This window comes from Bradysia coprophila, unplaced genomic scaffold (genome assembly GCF_014529535.1).
Source record: "Bradysia coprophila strain Holo2 unplaced genomic scaffold, BU_Bcop_v1 contig_151, whole genome shotgun sequence".
In the NCBI taxonomy this organism is placed as follows: domain Eukaryota; kingdom Metazoa; phylum Arthropoda; class Insecta; order Diptera; family Sciaridae; genus Bradysia; species Bradysia coprophila.
Genome location: NW_023503423.1, coordinates 2666528 through 2685243, shown reverse-complemented (window position 1 = coordinate 2685243; position 18716 = coordinate 2666528). Strand labels below are relative to the sequence as shown.

Genomic DNA, 18716 nt, shown 5'->3' with positions numbered 1-18716 from the left:
AAAATGAGTTCGCGCCCGTTGAGAAGAAGAAAATATTTTTACAAAAAAACTGAATCTTCCTATGCTCATCTTCTCCTATGGCTCTGCTAAATCGAATGCCGTCTGATACTCGTTCATAGTTCCGAATTTTACTTTTCCTCAAACATAAAATTCAACCAAAATTACAACAAAAAAAAGATGCGAAAAATGAACGAGACAAACAGAAATAAAATCAGCGTCGATCTTGTCCCATCGACCACTTCCAACTCTACTGCGATTGGTAAATTGCTAAATATAATAATTTTCTTTATCTTAGTCTACACCTTGAACTAGAATTTTTTTTCTTTCTTTCTTTTTATTTTGGAAATTACGAAACACGAGAATGGTAATGTTGGTTGTTCAATATGCCGTTCGAATAAAATAGATATGCAGGGCGTTGTCAACACCAGGAAAAGAATGGACTCTTGCTTTGGAAGCGCTGAGTTAACGAAAACAATCGATTCGATGATGTTCTAGACCTAGATGCGAACAAAACAAACAAAGTTAGTCAAGAGAAATCAACCGAAAAAATCGAAAAAGAAAATGGCGAAAATTCGACGTACTTTTCAACGATGACGGCTGGCATTTGTACCAATTGAACGGGACTTTTGCTGTCTTTCAGTGCTTGCGTTAAATTTAGTATTTGTCCTCGCATTACGGACATTTGCCGCTCGAACAGCCCTTTATCGAATCCTTTGTCTTGCTGTTTTTGGATTTGAAAAATGAAACATTAATGCAAATTGATGCGACTCTGGAGGTGAAGCTCGGAACAGATCAGGTTGCATCTGGTTTCCCTTCAGTCTCAGTTCAACCTGATTATTGGATTTGTTCGTTTAGAGTACAGAGTTATACTTGAGAGGTGACATGGTGGCACCCTAGAATCACATGGACATGTTTAAAAATGACAGCACCACCACTCCTAATCTCGAGAATAAATCTATGGTTTAGAGAAGTCACTAAAAGCCTTTTAAGACCAATAACTAGTACAGTCTGAACCACCGGATTAACGTGAACCACGCCTCAAAATATGCAAATACTCTCGAAGTAAAGTTAGGTGCTTGATGGATAGATATCCTAAATATAGGCTCGACATATGCACCCAAATTCATCGTATTTGGGTTACGTCATACGAGTCATTCAACGCGTAACTCGTTGCAGCTCCCAAACACACTGCAACTATTCAAATTATGAACCTTAGGACGTTACGTATGCGATATAATCGCCAGAAAAATTCCATGTGGAACTGGGTGACACGGGAATCGAATTCGGATCATTTTAGTGGAAGGCAAGTACGTAACCAATCAGCCATACCGTTCGCAACTTGAACTTGGCCTGATATGACTTGAGACATGAAATTGTTTCAGTTCAGGTGACATCTTAGTGCCAAGACTCTGAACATGATCTCAATAACTCAGGTTTCACGTCCTGTCAAACCTTCGGTTTTGCGTTTATTTTTTTGTTACTTAAAAGAGAGTGTGAGCAGTCGTACTGCTTGATCGACACAGGGTTTGAACGGAACTTTTGAATACAAGCGGTGCAACAATGACGTGAACAATATCGCCGGCTCGATTTTTCTTTTTTCAATATTTCAACACCTTCGTCAGCCCTGTAACCCTGAAACTTTCCAGGTTGTAGGTTGTTTTAGGAGGAGACGTTGATGACTCAGTCGATTTGGTGACAACATTAAAATGAAAAATAATTTGTTGTGGAAACGTTGATCACGCGGTACTCCATCAATCTTTGAATTTAGTTTCCATCGACTCGTCTTTTTAAGAAAGGGCGGAGGAAATTTGAAAAAGACTCAAAACGAGTCAGGGCAAGGTTGAATGGTCGAAAAATCAATAGTTGACGTCATGCCGAGATTTTCAGTGTAAATTTAACATTTTTGATAGTCTCCGCTAACGGACATCAATCCACTTGAAGGTAGCATGGAAGTATGTTCCTTCATGGGTCACTAAAAAATATTTCCCTGAATCACCGTCCAGATCTGCTGGATCTATGGAGCCTCAGACACGCATTATCCGTGGTCAAACTTACCTTAAACAGTTCGTACAATTCGATGCACAATTCCTCAACGAAATTCTGATCAGAGAGCAACGGCAAAATTTGATCTTTAATATCCTTGCTGAATGGAATTTTTGCTTGCGGCAACCAGGCCCAATGATATGGATACGCTCGCCAAGAATCCGGATGCTTGAATGGAAAGGCTAAACCATTGTCAATTGCAGCGATTTCTATTGTCGGCATTTCTATTAAATCCCAATCCTGGAACAACGACAACAACAACATGAAAAATGTCCACTGAATTCCCGGACGATTATGCAAATCTAACCTTTTCGAATCCGTTGGCCATGACATTGCTACTGCTACCCGCTTGATCAATTGTGTCCCTTTCCGAATGCATACTAATCGCACTGTCCGAACTCTTATTGCTGAACGACTGGATACCCTCATCGTCTTCCATTTGTTGTCGCGACCTATTCGTCGGAGTGTTGACGATTTTCGGTTGATCGTATTTGATCAGCCAATTGTCGTTCCCTCGGTCCGTGTTTCGTATGATGTAATCCAGCACAACTAATCGTTCGAATTGTAATTGGAAATTATAATTTAACTTAGGCGGTAGTGGTTCTTGTTCGAAGCGTCGGAGCCAGTAGTCAGCGTCTTTGAATCCGTTGACGAACACTTGAAATGATCCTTTCTGTGACGGCGAAAGAAATGGGAAATGTTTATCGTCGCGAGTCTCTCACATACATGTGAATTTGCTGCGTCATCACATACCTTTGGTGGTAAGCTCATGCGATTGAATCTAGCTGCTGGATAGTGCTCCTTAATCGTTTTCTTTAATTTGGCCTTTTGCCGCGCTATTCTAGGATAATTAAACGTTTCCGATACCAATCGTACGACCCGCGTCTTTGGCACCACATTCAATTTTAACTTTTGGTCTACTAAGCTAGCACCCGCTTCCGATAAGTATCTGATGGTGCGACAGAATGAAAAGTTATTTCGACGCGAAAAATGTTGAGCTCAATTTCGTTACCCTTGATTCGGTATTAAACATGAACGGCCAAAACAGCACGGACAGCACAGTTTGTGCATCCATTTCATCCATTTCGGATTCAGTCGACCATACGGCTCTTCATCTTTTGGCTTGAAAACAGCTATCACTTTCTGGAAAAAAATAATAATTTTAAGTCAAGAAAAGTGTGTCTGACTCTCGGTTCCGTCTTCTCCTATGTTGCTAGCTTCGTGTGGTCATGAATGGAATAACATTATCTGTATAACGATCGGTGATCGGTGATTTTGTAAACTTATGCGATTAAAGTTGTCTCACAAGTCGCAAATCGAACGACCAAAATATTTTCTATTCTAATTCTAATTCGAAGGAAGGGAGAGGCAGCAGCGGAGCGTTGCCGGAAAGATTTCACTTCATTCTACCTTACACTTATCTGGCAAGCAATTCGATTGTAAAAAGCCCAAAAATTTAAATTTTCTTGATGACAAGGCGTATGGAGGCGAAGGGTTAGTGCCTGGAGAAAGGCTAATTTTGTTTGACATACATTTTGAAAGGAAGGAAAGGCGTCGTACACCAACTTTGAGATTGACTAATTTCGGTGGTTTCCTCGTACAGAAAAGTACTTTTTGGAGCAAAGAAAATGTTTTTCGCAGTGAGCCGCGGTAATGGACCAAGAAAACCACCTTTTGGAGAATTTTTTAGTGCAGCTGAACGTGAAAGGTATTTTTATTTGTATGTGGTTTCACTGGAATATATCAAACTAAGCATGTCCCTGTTTGCACTAAATGCATCACTCTAGAACGAATTTTCTGATTTTTCGTGACGCTTCCCTCAGCGCTGTAACTTTGTAGAAATTTCTCGAGGTACACAAAACGTACATGGTCGTGTGGGGTATCATTTGACAGGTAATTTAATGTGCTTTTGGGCCAAATAGGGTCTTATGTGGTTTGGATGCATCTGCGATGAAATAGAAGTTGAAATGGTTAGGTGTACATATTTCATCATAGATGCATCCAAACTTCATAAGACCCTATTTGGCCCAAAAGCACATTAAATTACCTGTCAAATGATACCCCACACGACCATGTACGTTTTGTGTACCTCGAGAAATTTCCGTAAGGGCAGTGTAAGTCTTCGGTTGAAAACTTCAACTGCACAAATTTCAGTGTCAATGAATTTTAAACCCAATAAGTCCCTATTCGGCTCAATAGTACATGTGATTACCTTTCTAATGACACCCCACACGACCCTGTACGGCTCGCGTAACTGGAGAAATTTTTGTAAGAAAAGTGCAAGTTTTCGGTATTTGATCACCTTTCACCAGCCACACAAACTTCGAAGAATTTTTTTGTAAATGGTTTTGGCTTCTCGGGGCGAATACCTTTCTAGGCACATATAAAAAATTCCAATAGAAAATGCGTCCGATTTCGGTAGGCTGTTTTTCAAAAGAATCCCTCCTCGACCTATTTGCGAAGAACACTAATTTTTATGAAATTGAACCATTTTTAGATGAAATTTGAGGATATTTCCCCTCAAATTTATCTGTTATTGTACCGTTTTATGCAGCGCAATTAAAATGATCAAACAGCATCCTATTTCCCAGAACTCATCGCCCTTTCCAACGAGCAATCACATGTTAAAATCGGTAGAAAAGATATGTTTTGAAAGAAACGAAATCAATAGTTTGCAGGAAATTTGCGAGACCATCGCGCAATCAAATATTATCCTATTTCTAGTTTTAATCGAGTACTAGGAAATAGGATGAAGTTTGGTTTGGTTTAACTCGTTCCGGATTCATATGAAGAAATGAAGCTAGGACGTTTCTCTCAAAAAGTTTTTGAATCTCTACCGTTGGAAAGGTGCTCGAAGCGTTGGAAAAATGATAAAATTGGACCACTTAAATGGCGCTGCAGCGCTTTGGAAAGGTTTCGACGAGCTCTAGGAAATAGAATAAAATTTGTGGAAAATTTGAGATCATTGAAGATATTTGTCACTTAGTGCAAAACGTTCTTATTGATGAAACAAGGGCACCACATACAAATAAAAAACCTTTCACGTTCATCTCCCGTACACTTCAAGTGGAAGGAATCATAATAAATTACGAAAATAGTAAAATAATGGTCTACGAGGTGGTTTGCTCCCATTCTTGCTCCCAGGTCAAAGTTAACTTTTCGTTTTTCATTTCAGTACCGAAATAGGGTACTTTACGACACTAGTGCTGAAATGACGTTCATTCTGAAATCTGCAGGAAATAAGTGAACATTTCCCTTTCACAACGAAATTGCCCACCCTCGCCTTCAGACCGTTTTGTCAGCCTTAAATCATCTAGTGCGAAAAACAACACGATTGGCTTCACTTAATCGTAACACCGATTATTACCCTTAACACAATGAAATGAATTGCGGCTGGCCAACTTTCGGCACCCTGGACTTTACTTAAATAGTCGAGGAATGTCTCCAAATAAATTTAAAAAAATCCAAAACTGAATTCTAGAAATTTAGAAATTTATTTGGAGGCATTCCACGACTATTTAAGTAAAGTCCAGGGTGCCAAATGGTCCAGGGTGTTAATGGTGAGTGGTGACCTCAATTCCATTTTTCAGACAAAATACTCGAGCTTAACCTATGAATAGCCATCGACGATATTCCGTTAAAACTGTTGAATTAACTTCCAAATTCTCAACGTTCACTCAATCAGTTGAAAATTCCCGAGAATTCATTTCCATTTTTGCTGTTTGCTAACATCGAATTGAATCTTTAGGTTAGTACAACGTGAATGTAAAATTTCCAACGTCCCCGTTGCACAACAATTAGCATAATGACTATTAGAGATTGATAAATCAACTATAAAATGTCTCCGATGTACACTTACCGTTGACAAATTCTTAACAAAGTACGAACCGCTGCTACCCTGGTAAATTCGTTCCGGATAAATTCCATGCTCAATAGCTAGATCAGCCTGTGACACCAGTTCGGTAAATTGAGGGTCATCTACGGGGAAAAAAATGTGTCGAAATCAATTGGAATTCAAATTAAAAGTGCATTTCAAGCATTCACATAATTTAAAACGTTCACAGTTAGTCGTTTTGCGATTAAAATATTTTTTGTTTGTTTTCGATTCGACTCTTATCACAATTTAGCTTTTTTTTGTGTGTGAGTTCTAGCCTCGATTTCTAGCAACAATTGGTCGGTACTGTTCCAATTTACATATTTGCGTACATTGTATTATCTAAACGACATGCCATTTGTGTAGAACGTATTTTAAACTTATGGTGGGTATAATAAAAGAGGTCAACAGAACTAAAGTGGATTTTCGTTGCAATTAACACCAGCATTACAAGACATATTTCAGCAATGCATAACGATAGTATTTTAGGGGGAAATTTACTTGTAGGCTCGAGTCTACAACTTTCTTGTTGTCTTGGTACGTTTGCCTTCTTTCGAAACGAGTGTACACACTGTGTATACGTAGCCAAGATTATCAATGACAATATTCGGCAAAAAATTGGGTTTCTAGACTACTATGCATGCGCATGCGCACTTAGTTTGTTTTTTTTTTAAATCTATTTCTTGGCACTGCTAACCCTTCAACGTTAAATACTAATTCTAGTCAACTCGAACCCGAAATTTTAGTTCAGGTTTCAGTTCGAATTCGATTCAGGCCAGGCCAACACGGACCGGATCCGATCCTTCACCCAATTGAGTACAGTACATAACACATGAATGCAAGCTTAACTCCAGTATGAGCTATATCGTCGATACAAGTAACGAAGTAAAGTCGTTTCTTGCGAGATAATAAACTAATACAAGCCGGAAGCGAGTTTAACAAGAAAAATGCAATTTTCGAATTCTGCTAGGAAAATGACAATTTATTAAAGCAGTGAACTGTCAAAATTTTGTTTATTTTATACCAGTCCAGTGTCGAAAAGTATCCCAGTTCGAAATTATGGTCATGAGAAAACTATTTTGTCAACTGTAATGTCAAAATATTCATAATTGTTACCCCTGTCTCAGTATCTAAATGGAGTAAATTTACACACTGACAGATCCGTTGCAGTAGATATATTGTAGTACACATGACAGGCATGACATAATATGACACAATGACAGGTCCGTGCGCTAATCTAATATTAACGCACAGATTCCATTGGTATTGTATGTCCTTCATCTATGTGTAGTATGAAAACTAATTTTTTGACTAAAATTTAGTATTAAATGGGGTTGTTTTGCGCACTAGTTGTGAAATTGCCGATACGAGCGAAACGAGTTCGGCAATATATCGTGTGCGCAAAACAACCCCATTTACTCACTAGTTAGCAAAATAGCTATTTCATAACCAAAACGATTAAGTCAAGAACGACAAAAAAGTCTAAAATCGAACAAGCTTTCTTCAATCTCAGGGCTGTCAGAAGATATTTTTTGAAATCTTCACAAATTTTCTCGTAAATGTTTTTCCGCGAAAATTTTGGACAATTCACGAAGCTGTACATGACTAGGGTCAAAAAGATGAAAAGTACAGTTTTCGTGTGAATTTTGTTGATCCGAGGCGTAGCCGAGGTCAATACACACACGAAAACGAGACTTTTCATTTTTATACCGAGTTATGTAATGGATTTTACATGCTGAGGGCGTCGAAAGTATGGCTTGAAACATGAAAAGTACGGTTTTCGACGCATGTGAAAGTATTTTACTCAATAAGCCCCCGGTAAATGAGTCATTAATTCATTGACATCAGTGCTAAGAACTTATTTCCCGGGGCTTAGTGAGTAAAATAACTTACGTAATTGGTTGGAACTTTGTATTTACGTATTTGACGTGGTTACATCCCTCGCCTTCGCCTCGAGGCAAATGACACATTTGGCAAAATAAAAAGTTCCGAACAGTGACGTATTCTACTACATTGATAGGCATTGGTTAATATTGGTCAGAGTCAATAATGTCTCACATCTCTGTTAGAAATGTGTTGGCAAAACGTTACTAGACACGCAGATTTATATCGAACGAGAAGAAAAAAACAATTTGAATTCCTAAGGTCGTTTGTAACGTGTTCAATGCAAAACCGTATTTTGTTGAATGAATATTGTATGTGTGCACAGCTGTTAATATGGTTCGTGAACAACGCGGCATGTATCTAAAAATGCCTACCGTTTAGGTGTAAAAGATTTGCTAATCGGTTTGTTTTCCCCATAAAATACCTCTCATACGTCCACAGATCGGACATTCTTTCAAATTTGTTAGTAACACTAACGACAATCACTGACCGATTTTCGTTCAAAAATCATTTCGTGCATGGCATACCTTCGAACAATTCCGCATTGTAAAAGGGCATATGTTTCGATGCAACACTTCGATCGTCGGTGTTAGCGTCATGAGGATCGGCAAGTATCTCATCTCCCGCATCAATTGTGTGCCAATGATGCTCATCTGTATCACGAAAGTTTAAATGCTGACTGAGTTTGTCCATTTTTCGAACAAAATTTAAAACATTTGAATGTTCGACAATTGTGATGATGGACTCGTTGTCGTTTATCACACAAATTCAATGAGTTTAGTACACGAAAAAAACAACAAAATGAAACGGAATCAAACAGCAGGTCATTTACAATGTTAATTCGCTTGGCAAAAACCAGTGGAAACAAAACTATCGACACAAGTGTGACTGGGTAACAAAGAAAATTTTAATTTCACACCGAACTGTACGTGGTGGAAGTACCTTTAGCGACACTTTGAATGAAACTGATGTTTGATTGTGAAAATAATTTTTTTTTTTTGTGAGCCAAAATGAAAACAAATGACGTGTTGAATAACGTACGTTATGTATAGTTTATGAAGCGACGACGTAGCTACCGAAAAAAAAACTATGCTACGACTACTACGGTGGTGTTGCAAAAAATAGAATCGTTTTCGCGCAATTAGGTGAAACACCTGCACTGCTATGTAGCTTCAATTGCAATGGCATTTGTGAAAATAGAAACTCACCTCGAAGGTGGTGTCTATCACTAGAAAACCAATAGCTATTTACTAGGCAAGCTTTTTTTGTGGTAGGGAGGGGCAGTCACCTCGAAAAGGGCTTACGTGGTCCGGAGGGCTAAAATATTGGACACGTATTTTTTTTTAGAATTTTAAAAAATATTTTAGGCACCTAGAAAAAGGCATTCATTCATATATACGAACACGTTGGTTAGAGCAGTACAGATATATTGTGCATATCTTTTTTACTGCTCTAACCAACGTGTTCGTATATATGAATGAATGCCTTTTTCTAGGTGCCTAAAATATTTTTTAAAATTCTAAGAAAAAATACGTGTCCAATATTTTAGCCCTCCGGACCACGTAAGCCCCTTTCGAGGTGACTGCCCCTCCCTACCCCAAAAAAAGCTTGCCTACTATTTACGTAACATTGGCGAGTATGCAGTGTTGCACCCCCGAACCGTGCCGAAGAGACACTTTTACCGAGTTATGACAAAACATTTCACAACGCAGGCGAAAAAATACGTATTTTCTACACTTTGTTGAAACTTCGGGAAGAGTGACTTGTGGCCCTCGAGCCAATGCATGTCAACAATGGTCGAATGTCAAACTTTGTTTGTAGCGGAGGACATAGCGATTTCATATAAACAAACTCACCTCTCATAAGAGGTGAGTGTGTTCTAAAATCGCTATGTCCTCCGGTTTCTATGAACAGACCATACCTGGTTTGTATATTCATTGCCTCGAACAACACTTGAAATGCAATTTTCAGATTTTCTTCCCTTGTTGAATAAATAACTATTTCTTATGTGCGGAGTGCAAAACCTTATTTTCTTCACTCAAAGAGACATTAGAAAATGAAGTATTGTTGACGCCTTGTCTGATGACAGCTATGATGGAGAAAATACCTATTTTATCGCCTCTTGTTTAGACTTGAAAGAAAATAGAATTTCTTTCTCCGAACTGTCACATTTGTTTTTGTTTCGAAAAATGGTGTAACAAATTGATGTGTTTGTATCGTGGACAAAAACGGTTAATCACACCACGCACATTTGAAAAAGACTGGGTCCAAGTGAAGAAAATGAGAATTTCCAACAATTTCGATCTTGTTAGATTTTCCTATTTCTTCCCTCAGTAAACAAATAACTATTTCCTGTCGATGTTGGCGAAAGTTGATTTACATTCTTTAGCGGGACGAAAGTAGCTATTTTCGCCCCAAGGCATGACAACGAAATTTCAGTGAAGGTACTGATCAGAGCGATCCGTCACTTTTTTTAATTTGTCGATCACTCAGATGATTACTATTACAATATGGAGGGAATCAGGACTTTTTGTTCGGCTAAGAAACCCAATGAAATGTTAAAATGGAGTTAAGAAAGAAAGCATCTTGTGCTTGCATGTCTTGCGAAAATTGTCCCGATATTCCCGTGTTTATGTGATCTTCTTAAGGTTTACAATATCTGCGGTTTGTATGTGTAAGGGAACAGGTTTGGGATGGCTTGTTTCACTTCAGGTTGTCCCGAACCGGATTTCAACCTGAACCTAAACCAAAATTTCAGGTTCAACCCTAACTTGACGTGAACGTGAAATTTTTGATTTCCAACCGTAACTCAACGCTCGACCTGAACTTGAACTGGAATTTTCGATTTAAGGATCAACCCGAACCTGAATCGGTTCGTCCCAATTTGGGAAAGTGAAATTTCAGATTTGGGACTCCTGAAGTTTCATTTTCAGGTTTGACACGATCCTGAAATTTTTAGAATGGTCGGGTTCCGTTACCCCGAAATTTGACACTAGAAATGTCAAAATTTAAAGAAAATTTTGGGTTACCCGAACCCGACCTGATTCTAGTATTATAATGGTAGTTTGAGTGCACCAACCGAACAGTCACTGTTTGCAAAATGATGCACGTAATTCAAGAGACAACTGCTATGAAATTGCCTTGAAAACTGTGGATCGCAGCCTTTAATAAAATTCGGAAATTTCAGCTGAAACAGCTAACCAAGCATGATCACAACAAACAGATAAACAACCGAACAACATTCTCATTTCTCAGTAACGAACGATGATTAATCGACCATCGTGTCGTTTCTTCCGATACATATTTTCAACAAAAACACACATGGGGAAGGTCAAACAATCGACGTCGATTAGTCACACAAACCAATACACACACACACTTGTAAGACTTCCGAATCACGACGATGAAGACGTTTGTGTGTTTATGCGACTTTTGTATAATGCAAGAGACTTTGAAACTTATTGACGTGAAGTGAAATTGAATTTTGATTTTTGGGAAAATTTGCGAATTTTTAGCAATTACAAAGGTTTAGCTGATGGGTGTACCTATTGAGTTTTTAGTCCCGTTCAGCGTAACGTTCAACGATAATGAAAATGTTGTTTCGACAAACACATCCAGCAGAAGAACCAGAGATAAGATAAGAGCAATTTTTTTGGTATTAGAATGACGTTCATGCAAAATACCACGCATCAACGCTCCAGTCTGTTGGTCAGTTAAACAAAATAGGAGCGATTTGAACACGTAAATGAAATGGGGCATAAATTGTGACACTTTTGTCGGACTAATCGATAAAATCACCAGCCAATACATACCTGGGAAGCTGTTGTATGCAAAATCCGGTTGATCGCGAGCCCCCAACAGAGGCTGCGATTCACGATCTCCACTATCCAGATTGATATTATCAAAACCCACTTCGGGCACCAAACAAACGTCCTCGGTGGTCGATGAACTGGACAATGAAATTAAACTGTGTCGATCATCCGATAGAAACGCACCGTTCGTCGGATGGTCTGGTTCTTGATTGTCGAGTTGATTTTCGTCTTTGTCTGGAATCGAATTCAATTCTTTGGATGGTTTTATCTGTTCATTGGGTACATTGAAATCCAATTGCACTAGTGGTTCGTCCGTAGTCATGAGGAACACTGTGTGTGTGGGTTATTGTTGATGTTTTCGATCTGCACAATAGATCATTTACGTCGGAAAATGAATTGGCGATGTGTCTCTGTATTTCACTGTGAAAACGTTCCAAAACAAATAATTTTTATTTTGCCAAAATGTTCTATTACATTTTGTTGCAAACCCACTTTATGATAATCACCTAAAATCACTGAAAACTTATTGACATATTTATCGGCACTGAAGTTGGATGCGGATCCAAATTTCACTGCTGATTCATTCATTCGGTGGCTGTGTTCAACTATTCGTACACTTTAAAAATTTATTATTTTTGAAAGCATAAAACGGAACAAAAAAGCAATGAAAGCATAAACCATCTAGTACAAACCGGAGGACATATAACTTGATAACTCGAGTGATTCTGAAAAGTATTTTTTGAAAGATTTCCTGGTAGTTGTTTTGAATAAAATAAAAAGATGCGCAATTTATGAGAAATCAATAGACCATATTCAAGGTCGTTTGAAATGCCATCCACGTTAAAAAAAATCTAATAGACTGTTATGATCAGAGCGAGAGAACCGAAGACTAGTTAATTATAACTTGCCTTGGGGTACTTGTCAAAATATTGCTTTCTCTTTCAACATGTTACGTTGAGAGCGACAGGACCGAAGACCAGTCTATTATAACTTGTCTTGGGGTACTTGTCAAAATATTTCTTTCTCTTTCATCATAACACTCTATACAAATGAATGAATGAACGAAACATTTAACACATTCAAAATAATTGCGGCTTGCAAACTTTCGGCACCCTGGACTTTACTTAAATAGTCGAGGAATGCCTCCAAAAAAATTTCTAAAAATCCAAAACTGAATTCTAGATTTTTAGAAATTTATTTGGAGGCATTCCACGACTATTTAAGTAAAGTCCAGGGTGCCGAAAGTTGGCAAGCAGCAATTATTTTGAATGTGAACGAAACTTAAGTAAGGTTACTTCTAAACGTACCTTGAAGATTATCTATTCTATTTTATGCGAGGGGTGACGCACTCGGGATTAAATGGATTTAAATTCATTTAATCCCATGTGTTTCTTGGATTAAATGTATTAAATGGATTAAATTTGAAGAAGTGCGTGACCCCTCGATTTTATGATATTTCTATGATAACAGTCGCATGAATTGATTTAGAAAATCTGTCAGGCGCTGACCCACCCAAAAGGTGGAGCCTGGCGTATAGTTTAATAGCAAAAAAGGACAAATGGCGGATTTTCCACTTGCTCATATTTGGAAAAAAGTTGGATTAATTTCAAATTTTTGCCAATATTGTGACGTTTCTGTGGCAGAGCCATCAATGCAAGATGATTTCATTTTAATTTGTCAGAATTTGACAGAATGAACAAAGCGATGGAAAACTCATGTGATAGCTCCAGCGATTAATCGGACACATGGGAAACTGTCAAAAAATATATTTTGTTGCAGGGTTTTTTTTATCGAATATGCATCAAACGGATCAGATGCCTGTCATGGTACGTATAGGTTTGTTCCATCGTAGGGTAAAAGTGATTTTTGACACGTCGAAAATGATTTATTAAATAATCTTTTGGTTATGGCGCCATGGATGACGTTTTGACAGTTCAAATATCCTTGGAACAAACCTATTTCTCGAACAGATTGTGGAAATTGTTATCGCCAATAACGCAAATATCAATGATGGCGACTTGTCATCAGCAGAGAGTTGCTAAGATGACGGCTGGGACGCCGTTTCGACGGATAGAGGTAACATCTGGGAATTTTCCATACAACGAATGAAATGTCAAAAATGGCTGACTATTTCCAAAATTGGTCTGTTGTTTACAAAATAATTAAAATTTTTGACTACGATGATTCGAGGAAACAGACTGTGGAAATACGTTTGCATCGGTGTCAAAGTTAACGTAAAAGAATCTATTTGCAAGTTACTTTCGTATTATTTGAGATATTTGTCTTCAAAATTGCAGTTTTCAATTCGGAAGTATTTTAAAAAAATCTGTGGTTTTCAATTTGACAGCTGATTTTTTTCAGAAATGGTCGACTTGTTACCACTATCTGTGAATCAGTGCTCTAATCACTCAAATCCACAATCTAACATTTGTTTAGCAGTGTATCCTGAAACCGAAAAAGTGAACACCGACATCACCGTTCATTTTGCGATTCATTTGTCGCACACTCACGACCAACGTCAGTCTGTACAGTCTTTTCTTTTCTGATTTCGATCTGGTAAACTTATTTGCTGAGTGTTAAAAGACTATCTCAGACAATTTCGTATCTAAAGCAAAAGGCTAAATTCGTAAATCAAATCTAAAGTGCAATGCCGAAGAACAAGGGAAAAGGTGGTAAAAATCGTCGACGTGGTAAGAACGAAAATGAATCCGAGAAACGTGAATTGATTTTCAAAGAAGACGAGCAGGAATATGCTCAAGTGACCAAAATGCTTGGCAATGGTAGACTCGAGGCGATGTGCTTTGATGGTGTGAAACGTCTTTGTCACATTCGTGGAAAACTGAGGAAAAAGGTAAATTGAATTGACTGACAGTAATTTACGTTTAATTTTAAGCATATTTTGACAAATTGTTCGATCGAATGATTCATCCCGATTTCTTTGTGAATTGAACATTTTCTGCATCGTCAATAACCTTCTACATAAATAAAAAAAAAATATTTTCGTGATGTCAGACAATAGTATTTTGCATAACAAGGGGCGAAAGTAAAAAAATTCAAACGTGTGAAGTTTGCAGCCCGCGCCGCAGGCAAGGGCGGCAATCACACGATTTGAGTTTTTTTACTTTTGCCCCGAGTGATGCATACTATTTTTTATGCCAAATACTGCGGAAGATTTGTATTTTCGGTCCGAAACAAAACATAAATTTAATGAAACTGTTGAGTTATCAACAAAATTTGCTGTAGAAACACGAAAATGCCGAAAAGCGCGGGGGTCCAGGGGGCGGCAGCCCCCTGGTATAAAAATAAAAACAATTTAACAAATGAAATTACTGTAAACATACATTCACTTGCTCACAAAACATTTGGCTATCGTCAACACAACACTACACTCAATGCGTACTTTCAATCAAGTGAACATGTGTTTTCGCGACATATGAGGACCGAAAGTAAAATGATGACAGTGACATTTACTTTCGGCCCGCAAATACGCAAGCCCACGGGGCGAAAGTAAAATCATGACAGTGACATTTACTTTCGGCCCAAGGCCTGAATTTTTTTACTTTCGGTCACCATTTGAGGACCGAAAATACAAACTTTCGCAGTATTTGGCATAAAAATGTAATTGTGACGTCACGACCAATTTTGTCGGGAATTTCTCATCGTTGGAAAATTCTTAGCATACGGAATGGAATTTCGGTACATTTTTTGCTGTCACAATTATTCTCTGGCTCTTTCGTCGAATTTGTTAATTCACAACAATCACATGGTCTGTTTGTATCAATACAATTTTCCATTGAAAAAAATGCCAACGTGAAAGGAACGTCTAGCGAAATTTTTTGTTGCACAGACTTTTGTTGGAAATTGTCATTGTCAATAGGGACAATTAGCTCGATTGTCAATCTTGTTGCCCTAAAGGGCACAGAGAAAGCTTCTGAAAAACAAATGGTAAATTCAATCGATAATTTAATGTAATTTAATGTCTACCGGTAATGTATTGATCGGTAGACTTCTGGTATTGGTCAAGCGTATTTAACGAGCATTTTTCTTTCGACCATTCTACTCGCACAATGTTATCTCAACTTTGTGCGTCAAGTATCAGCAGTGAGATCGACTGTATTATGAACTGAGAGTTTTCGTCACATTTTTCCGTTCAATGCTTCACTTGTTATTAGTGGTCAAACAGCATACCTCAGCTCAGCATCGTCGTATGTAGACCAAGTCTGACCTTCATACACATGGATGTTTGCTGAAAGTTGACCCACATTACAAAACCGTTTCATATGCAGCTGATGATTTACTGAGTGCGTTTTGTCTCAGCTAACTTCGTATTCCGTTGTTATGGAATACGAAAAGACCTATCGTAGGTATGACAGGCCGTGAATCGAGTTCTAAACCGTTTTCTTTTCCGCTCTTTCTACAGGTGTGGATAAACCAGGGCGATATCATTTTAGTGGGACTACGTGACTATCAGGATGCAAAGGCTGACGTTATTCTCAAATACACACCCGATGAGGCGCGAAATCTGAAAACGTACGGCGAATTCCCCGAATCGGTGCGTATCAATGACACAGTGACGTTCGTCGAGGATGGTTTGGACGAGGACATAGAATTTGGTGATGAAATTAGTTCCGAAGATGATGCCGATTCCGTGGACGCTATATAGAGAGTGTGTGGTGCAGGAACAATTTTTTTTTTTTTGGCGTGTTATCGTTATTATCGAATCGTCTTAGCTATTAATAAATTTTTAAACTAAAGAGAAAACAGAAACAAAAAAACCGGAGAAATAAAACACAAACAAACATTAACATTCAGTAAACACAAAAAAACGAGCCACCAAATTTATTTTAATTTCAATTTCGTGGACTGCATAAAGAAAATCCTTTCGTTTTTTCCAAACCCAAGGTTTTATTTGAGGTTCTCCTTATTTTACTGAAACCTAAACTTTTTGCCTTTGCTGGCAAACAAATCAAACTTTTTTCATAAAAAGCAAATTATTTTTCACATTTTATTCCTCACCTCCCCCCTTTTTTTATAAAAATTTGAATTTCGTTGATTGATTTTTGATATTTTTTTTATTAAGTTTTTTTTCGTTTTTTAAAACTCCTAAAACATGCAGCACATCTACAATATGTATTTATGTAAAAACTTGTCGATGGTTTGTAAATTTAGAAAAATTAAACAAAAATTTGATCACCGAATCAACTAAGATGTCTCGTCTTCTCATTTCTATAACAGTTGGCGCGTAGCCAAGCGTCTTGAAGTAGTTGTAAAAAAAAACAGAGTCTGGCAACACTGCAGTCAATGCTAGATTTTAGACTAAATACCTTTTTTGTAACTATTTTTCGGCTCTTTTTCAGCTTTTTAGTCCAAATCCTGAAGTAGTCGTAAAAGTAGTTGCAAAAAGATGGTTTCGACACTACTTTTGCAACTACTTTGTCAAATTACTTTCACTTTGAGATCTGCTTTTGCCACTACTTCAGCGGAAATGGCAAAGATAGTGGCAATAAGATTGTTTCGCTACTACTTTTGTTGGTTTTGTCACTTCTTTAGCTTTTAGAAAAAATCCTGAAGTGGCTGTAAAATACAGTGTTTAAGGAGAGCGAAAACCAGTTAAATTGAATTAGTCTCGGGGTCAGCTGTCGAATATTCATCAATGAAAAAAGAAACTGAGAGTTGAACCCAGTTTAAATTTGTATGTGATTTCTCTCATTTTGACGTGTGACCCCGAGACCAGTTTAAACAAAGTGGTCAAAAATCGCTATCCTTAAACACTGTATTAGATTAATAAAGACATATCTAGTCTCCAATCTAGTCTTGGCTGCAGTGTTATCAGACTCCGTTTTTTTACAACTAGTTACTTCTATCACATCGGGATATAGACACTGAAGGATACTAGAAGCCAAGAGTATCTTCAAAAAAATTCCTCGAAGCTTGTGTGGCTAGTGGTAGGTGATCGAAAACCGGAAACATGCACTTTTCTTATGAAGTACTTTACTGATACATGAAAGCTACGTAGTTGCGGCGGGGTATCGTTGGAAAGGTAATAACGAGTACTTTCCGACAGACATGGTATTGTTGGGTTTAAAACTCATCTACACTGACATGTGAACCGAAAAGCAACAGAGACACCAAAAAACTATTTTTTATTCATGCGGACCAAGAATGTCCATCCTAGGACGTTTCCACTACATGTGTCAGAAACGCACTTGTTGCCCAATATTACAATAACATAATATACTATTCTCTTGCCTCAGCTTCCAACGATACCAAACATCCATTTGGGAGTAGGTTCCTCAACTCGAAGATCAACGACCACAGGAAAAATTTGATCTAAAAATATTTGTTCTGGAGCATTGGCTTCCGATTTGAGTTTTCGATATCAAGGACCACAGCCCAATATAAAATAACGGAAAAACGGCAATCGGCGTAACCTCCTCATATACAACCTTGAGTGTTTCCGGTAGTCTTGCAGCGAAATTTACTTATTTTGGGATGAAGCTCTTAAGATGTAGTGTTCAGATCATGCCAAATCAAATCAATTCTTTCGTAAGGTATAAACGGATTTTGACAGGACAAAAACAACCGACCGTCATCCACAGAAGCAAACATAAACGAAACTTAAACAATTTTGTTCGTTAAAACTTCAAAGTGAGGTTGTGTTGACTTCTCTGTGGATGACGATTGACATTTTGAACGGCCTTGGAAGAAACTTGTATGTCAACCGCGTTACCGTTCAGTTGATGTGTCTTTTTCCATTTTGTTTATCCGATAGAGTGCTATGATGAAAGAGAAGAAGATATTTTGACAAGTACCCCAACGCAAGTTAAAATAAACTGGTCTTCTGTCCTCTCGCTCTCAACGCACCACGTTGAAAGAGAAGCAAGCACTTTGACAAGTACCTCAAGGCAAGTCATAATAACTAGTCTTCGGTTTTCTCGCTCTGATCATAACAGTCTATTCCTCTTGATGATTGTTGTGGACTTCGGGTTGTATGTGACGGCAAGGCAGGTGTGTTGCGAGTCGATTGAAGGTTGATTAGTTGATGTAGGTAATTGGACCAGGTGAGCGATAAGTCAACGTTTACTGATATCTTGAGGTTTGGT

At 38.0% G+C, this 18716-nt stretch overlaps 2 protein-coding genes across 5 annotated transcripts; one reads left to right on the top strand and one right to left on the bottom strand.

The window, feature by feature from the left end:
* Positions 1 to 138: 138 nt before the first annotated feature.
* LOC119074411 (phosphatidylinositol 4-kinase type 2-alpha) lies at positions 139 to 12178 on the bottom strand. Of its 4 annotated transcripts, none has more exons than XM_037180538.1 (10): positions 12106 to 12178; positions 11614 to 12033; positions 8329 to 8454; positions 5903 to 6021; positions 3056 to 3186; positions 2797 to 2992; positions 2351 to 2716; positions 2056 to 2283; positions 582 to 721; positions 139 to 497 (listed from the first exon to the last, which is right to left on the bottom strand). In XM_037180538.1, the coding sequence occupies exons 2-10, from the start codon at positions 11933 to 11935 to the stop codon at positions 419 to 421; spliced, it is 1707 nt and encodes a 568-aa protein (XP_037036433.1). In that variant the 5' UTR covers positions 11936 to 12033; positions 12106 to 12178; the 3' UTR covers positions 139 to 418. The 4 variants fall into 4 exon arrangements, with proteins under 4 accessions (XP_037036433.1, XP_037036434.1, XP_037036436.1 ...); XM_037180539.1 differs by having other exon boundaries at positions 11614 to 11998; positions 12088 to 12163; XM_037180541.1 differs by lacking the exon at positions 8329 to 8454 and having other exon boundaries at positions 12106 to 12176.
* Positions 12179 to 14120: 1942 nt separating this feature from the next.
* Positions 14121 to 16819, top strand: LOC119074420 (eukaryotic translation initiation factor 1A, X-chromosomal). Its single transcript, XM_037180549.1, has 2 exons — positions 14121 to 14464; positions 16034 to 16819. Exons 1-2 carry the CDS (start codon positions 14261 to 14263, stop codon positions 16274 to 16276), a joined length of 447 nt encoding a protein of 148 aa, XP_037036444.1. The 5' UTR covers positions 14121 to 14260; the 3' UTR covers positions 16277 to 16819.
* The last annotated feature ends 1897 nt before the right edge of the window (positions 16820 to 18716 follow it).

Bases quoted from the DNA above. Each gene is read 5' to 3' on its own strand.
- LOC119074411 (XM_037180538.1), bottom strand. From the start codon at position 11,935: ATGACTACGGACGAACCACTAGTGCAATTGGATTTCAATGTACCCAAT. The intron at 8,455-11,613 runs GTATGTATTGGC...TTCGTGATACAG, and splicing joins TGCATACAACAGCTTCCCAG to ATGAGCATCATTGGCACACA. The intron at 6,022-8,328 runs GTATGCCATGCA...TTTTCCCCGTAG, and splicing joins CAATGCGGAATTGTTCGAAG to ATGACCCTCAATTTACCGAA.
- LOC119074420 (XM_037180549.1), top strand. From the start codon at position 14,261: ATGCCGAAGAACAAGGGAAAAGGTGGTAAAAATCGTCGACGTGGTAAG. The intron at 14,465-16,033 runs GTAAATTGAATT...CTCTTTCTACAG, and splicing joins GTGGAAAACTGAGGAAAAAG to GTGTGGATAAACCAGGGCGA.